This window comes from Rutidosis leptorrhynchoides, chromosome 7, assembly GCF_046630445.1.
Source record: "Rutidosis leptorrhynchoides isolate AG116_Rl617_1_P2 chromosome 7, CSIRO_AGI_Rlap_v1, whole genome shotgun sequence".
Classification (NCBI taxonomy): domain Eukaryota; kingdom Viridiplantae; phylum Streptophyta; class Magnoliopsida; order Asterales; family Asteraceae; genus Rutidosis; species Rutidosis leptorrhynchoides.
Window position 1 is genome coordinate 111,226,151 of NC_092339.1, and position 6,000 is coordinate 111,232,150.

General features: G+C 35.4%; 1 protein-coding gene across 1 annotated transcript in view; it reads right to left on the bottom strand.

The window, feature by feature from the left end:
• Positions 1-4,322, bottom strand: part of LOC139857466 (auxin response factor 8-like) — a 32,798-nt gene extending 28,476 nt beyond the window's left edge. Inside the window, exons 1-12 of the mRNA XM_071846219.1 lie at positions 4,211-4,322; positions 4,019-4,117; positions 3,881-3,937; positions 3,370-3,525; positions 3,176-3,260; positions 2,554-2,644; positions 2,216-2,380; positions 1,973-2,095; positions 1,824-1,899; positions 1,602-1,749; positions 618-1,306; positions 14-195 (exon numbers count right to left, since the gene is read on the bottom strand). Coding sequence (XP_071702320.1) covers positions 14-195; positions 618-1,306; positions 1,602-1,749; positions 1,824-1,899; positions 1,973-2,095; positions 2,216-2,380; positions 2,554-2,644; positions 3,176-3,260; positions 3,370-3,525; positions 3,881-3,937; positions 4,019-4,105 — 1,859 coding nt within the window. The 5' untranslated portion in view covers positions 4,106-4,117; positions 4,211-4,322. The remainder of the gene's footprint in view (positions 1-13; positions 196-617; positions 1,307-1,601; positions 1,750-1,823; positions 1,900-1,972; positions 2,096-2,215; positions 2,381-2,553; positions 2,645-3,175; positions 3,261-3,369; positions 3,526-3,880; positions 3,938-4,018; positions 4,118-4,210) is intronic.
• Positions 4,323-6,000: the final 1,678 nt, after the last annotated feature.

Consider the following 6,000-nt stretch of genomic DNA (forward strand, 5'->3'; position numbering starts at 1 on the left):
GTGAGAAACTTACTCCCAAGGGTCGTCTCCAAGGAGAAGAACATCATTCTCCCTGTCAACGAATACAAGCTGCCAGCCTGATCTTTCAAATAAACCCTCGATCCCAAACATCTGACCTAATTCTTCTCGCAGCTCATCGTAGCTGTTGAACCGGCTGATGTCCAGCGACCTCCCAACACACCCTGATTTGTATACCTGCAACCCAATAAAGACACACATATCATATGCCACGTCACTTTTTCAATAAACAATTTTAACATACAAAACACGATTTACAACTAGAGGTAGAAATTTTGACTCATTGACTTATGACGGGCGTCCCATTCGGGTTATGTTATATCTCTAACAGGTCAAAATGTATAAGAACTGTTTAAAAGGAATCATGCCAACTGGGTCAATGAATCGAAAGTCACATAAAAAGTATTTGTTTATGCATAACGACCCGTAATTCATTATATTATGATTATCATAGTCATATTTGGCACATCGACTACAAATCTTAGACAAAAGATTTGTGAGGTTGACCCAACCCAGAGAAAGTTACTATTTTTGACCCGTTATCCAACCCGATTGACCAGCCCATTTTTCACCTCTAATTATCATAAAGATGGTTGCACCTTCACAAATGTCTGATTAGGGTTAGACTGCAACAGCTCCGAAGGGTCTTGCGTGTAACTAAAATTCTGAAACTCAGAATCAAGTAAAGGCATTGTAGACAAATCGGTGTCGATTGTTGGAAGAAGTCCAGAAGAGTCGATTTTGATATCATTATATAAACTATGATTTTGAGCATCCAAACATGTTAAATCTTGCTCAATAGATTGTGAATTTAAAGAGGTATTGACTTGTGGTTGACCAAACTTCGATACCCATGATTGCTGATTCGATTGAAGCTCTCGAACCACAAGTTGATCGGTTTTTAAGAAATTAGAAAAGTTGCTGGTCCCTTCTGTGCATAGAGAATCCAACATATTCTGGTTTTGCATCAGATATGTGTCGGGATATGAACTTTGATGTTGTTGACCTTCTTGGTTGTTGACTTTGACTTGTTGCTGCATTGACTTTGAAAAATTATCCAACATTTGGGTTTGACCAAGCACAAACGGTTGAGTAATTGACTGCTGCTGAAGATATTGAACAGGATTCTGAAATTGCAATAATTGTTGTTTTAAATAGTCTTTGTTTGCAACGTTCTGCATATCAGGTACAAGTGCGGTTTGGTACGGTTGACTAAGGTCAACTGTTTGTTGCTGCATCCATGGATACATGCCACCAGATTGAAAATTAAGAACATCGTCTCTGTTGTCTGCATGCATATAAAGAATATCAGAAAACAAAACAACAACAAAACTAAACATAAAAAGGAAATTTTAAATTTAATCCATATTATTACGAATGGGCTGACTCATAATAGGGTAATTTACAAACTAAAAGGATATAGGGTGTATGAAGTTTCAGTAATCAGAATTGGCGTATGAATAATATATAAAACATGTCCAAATTGGACAAGAAGCGGTTGTGAGTAAACCAAAAGCCGACAGGGAACACTTCAACCCGAACCCGTTTTGAACCATTACCCGTTTATCTTGTAAGAACGATACCTTGAAATGATGATGGTCCAGGATACCAAGGTCGTTTCAACCGATGGGGAAACAAAGATGGATACATAGGGAAGGTTGTTAAGGGTTCAATTTCCCATAACGATACCCGAGGCTGTTTGTCACCTGCAGTTGACTCATCCCAACCAACCTACAAATATGATTAAGATTACGGTTTGTTCTTTTAACATGACCAAAAAAAACAAAAAAACAAAACTAGTGTACTTTAACAGAGCGCCAATGAGAATTGGGCCAGCGAGCAGGATCTAAATCAGCAATGCCAGTGATGGTTCCCATGTATCTGGATATAATAAAAATGTATCAAACGGTATTTCAACTCTTAGATTACATTGATAATGATGAGATACAGTTACCTGCGTACACATGATTCTTCAGTTTCGAACTGCATACGGAAACGCATCCCGATTGAAACCCTTGTGTGATACACAGATTTGATGTACTTAGCAAACGGTATAACAAACTCGGATGGACTAGCCCTGAATTCGATCACATTTGTAAGAAGAAACTAAAAAAACATGCTATACGATATGTTATAATATAGATATATAAATATAATATAGATATAGATCATTTATATATATACATAATATAGTCACCTTGGATTGTAGAATACAGTGAAACAACTATTAGTAGCAGATGCATGAGCTGCAGCAGCAAGAAGGCCGATATGCATACTATCACTTGATAAAACAGATGAAGGCATCACCGTTTGGGGACGAGTTGCACGCCTGATTCCCAGAAGGAGCTGATTTTTTTCGTTCCTAGTTTTCAAATTAACACTCCATTAATGTAAACAGGAACAAACTAACTAAAGTGATGATGTTTACGGATCAGGTGGGTTGAGTAACAGTCGATTTTCGGGTTGGTTCGATTACACTTTTTCTCTACTTTTCAAATGTTTTGGAAATAAGTAAAACGTATTAAATTTAAATACCATATGAAAAGAATGGAATCTCCAGCTACAAGCCCTTTTGCACTAACAAACACACTCCATCCTGTCGTTAGAAGATGGCGTTTGGGCTGCCCTGGATAGCAAGGAGAAAACGTTCATTCTATAATATGTAAACCATATAAACCATATACATGATACATGATTTTTTAAAATATTGTAAAAGACACTGACATCTCCATTTTACACAAAATGTAAATTTCGGTAATCTGATGTCAAAACTTCTTAAATTAATAAAAACATTTCAAACTCTCAAACATTTTATTATCTGATTATTATTCCTTTAAACAGCCCACAACACATCCAAATACTATGTTGTACAATCAGATAAATTACACCTGATCCTGATTCTAATCATAAACATCCAAACATTGTTGCAGGACTCGGAATTACTCGGCGAGTACTCGGTTCTTCAACTCGGGGAGTACTCGGTCAATACTCAGGATTACTTGGAAAATCGTCAAAACTCGGTCAAATCTGCTCAAAGTCAACTTTGGTCAACATCCGAGTACTCCATAAAAAATCCCAACCGATTACTGCCCGAGTAGCTATTTTTGGAACCTTGCAAACTGCATAACATCATAGTAATAAGGAAGTCTGAAGGTACCCCGGAAGATATGCCTAAACTTCCACTCGACATCATGAAGATCCCTTGCAATAAGTTCCTGTGCAGGTGGTTGTTGGGAAAAATCCTAAACGAACAAAAACAATTATATATTTTGTGTTTGTATTCGATTCATATTCTATATTCTATATTAAGACTGCTATTATATATAAATATATTTAAAAAACCAGTATTACCAATGGTGGAAAAACTTTTTCAGCGGCACGTCTAGGAACTGAAAACCCGCCATGTGTACTCGTGTCACTAGCCGTTAATATCTTGCAGAAGTAATTAGAAGGTTGTCTACTAGGTGCACCCAACTCAACGGGTAGAAATGTATCCTTTTGTTCTTGCTGAAAATTATTACATAAAATATTAATTTTTTATTTTATTCCTTCTAATCAGGGGCGAAACTAGGTGGGACTGGGGGCGCCCGCCCCGAGTGGATTTTAAATTTTTAGTGTAAAAATTTTGGATTTTTTTATTTGCCCCCGGTGGCTTTTTTTTCTTCCCAAAAGTCACCATATTTTGCCCCAAAAGGATCCGTATTTTTGCCCAAAAGCCTCCATATTTTGCCAAAAACAAATTGCTACGCTTTTAAAAATAAATTCGTCCCCGGTGAAAAATATTTCTGGTTGCGCCACTGCTTTTAATACTACACAAACAAACTAATAGCAACATTGGATGTTTGACCAAATAGTAATTTACTTGAGTCAATGGCTGTAATGTCATTTGAGCATACACCTCATCTGTTTCAACATCCGCCTGAAAAGAAAAAAAAAAAAAAAAGAATCAGACGTTTAATACGTTTAATCTAGCATACAAATAATCTATACAAAAACATACATGCATTGTAACATTGTGAAGTTGGCAGATCAATTGAGGAGGCAGGTTTGGATAATTTGGAATGTGAGCATCAATTTCTTTATTCATTGTAGCAGCAACCTGGTTACACATTAGAAATTTGGATCAAAATATACAAAAATTGAATTTAATGCAAATTAAAATTGTGTAATGTAAATTTCTAATTTTGTGGACCTGTTCACTATGACCCTGAGGGAAATAAATCACACGAGAACTGACTGTCGGTAGCGAAACAAGAGGGCCAGCACAAGCATGCCATAGTTCTGAATTTAAACATTTGTTTTCTCCTTCTATAAGAACAAACAAACAATAAATATAATAATTACAAAAATACTTAATTAAATGATCAAGTTTATAAGTAATTAAGAAAGAGTTAATGAGAAGGACACACTCACACTAACACATACATGCAAAGTCAAAATTGATAAAAAGTCAAAAGTCAACAAGATACATAAAAAAAAAAAAAAGGCTTAGTTGGTAGGAAGGATGAAAGATATACCTTCTTGAAGCTGCTGACCAGACCCTGATGTTGAAAGCTTCATTTTATTTTAATTTAAAACACAATTATAATTATAATTATAATTATAATTATAATCTAAAACCTTAACTTTATCAGTATTTATTATATAGGTATTGTAATATTTTAAATTTATCGAATTTTTTTTAATTAATTGCTAAAAAAATTTTAAGAAACATTTCCCTTTCTTCTTCTTCTTCCTTAGTCTAAAACACCTAAATTTGGCATGCATTATGTGACATTAAAAGTGAAAACCCTAATTTTACTAAGCTCAGAAAACCACTTGTTGTTGCAGTTATTAAAAACCGCCATGATAACGATGAATGATAACTTTATTTAATTTCCTAACAACTTTTGTCTCCGATCACTGTCGGAGTAGGAAACAAAACACTTTTGAAAGAAAGAGCAGAAGGAAGAAATGACGTGGCAGCATATTATTTAATTTAATTATAATTAAAAATTTAATGGTTTAAATAAGCAGGGGATATGGCCGACCCAATTCGACCTGAAAAAGAGTGAGTGATAGATATAGATATATAAATAATGGAGAAGAAAGATTAACTTTTAACTGTATAATAAGAAAATCAAATCAATATAATAAAAACTTGGAATTGGAATAAAAAGGCATGTCCGTACGAGGAGATGGAAGCCAGTTGATTGTTAATGAGAAAAGGAGTCAGCAAAAGTGACACTAATTCTGTGGTCCTAGTCAAATACTCCTTAGTGGGATATTTAGAGCTCCCAATCGAGTCGAAAATGAATAAAGTGGGTGTTTAGGCTCCAGTTATAAAAAAGTTTCGGTCTAGACTCTCGAAATGGAGATCAAAATTATTAATTTTCAGTGGTCGTCTAACACTCGTTAAGTAAGTTCTCAACAGTCTCCCATTGTAATTTTTCTCATTGTATCGAGCTCCCAAAGGTGTGTTGAACCCACTTGAAAAACTTCGTCGTATTTTCTTTTGGTGCGGGATGGGTGACAACTCAAAAATAAATTGGCTCAAATGGGAACACGCTATTAGTTCATTCAAGTCGGGAGGGTTGGGTATAGGTTCACTAAATGAGAAAAATCGAGCACTTTTGGGTAAACAGTGGTGGCGTTTTAAAAACGAAAACCACGCATTATTGGTTAAGATAATCAAGAGTATTTACGACAATCATGGGGGATTTGATGAACATTGTGTTTCGGAATATGTGAATCGGTCCTTTCATAGTTCGACGTGGTATTCTATCATCAAAAACGGTTTAGATTTGAGTAATCTTGGAATCAATTTCAAAGAAAGTTTCAAAAAGGAAATCTGTAACAATGAGGACACGAAATTTTGGGACGATATTTGGCTTGGGGGTTCTAGTTTAAAATGCAAGTTCAAAAGACTGTACCTTCTTGAATCGACGAAAGGCTGCACGGTTAAAGACAAGATTGCTTGGGACGGTTCGGTTTGTTTACTCC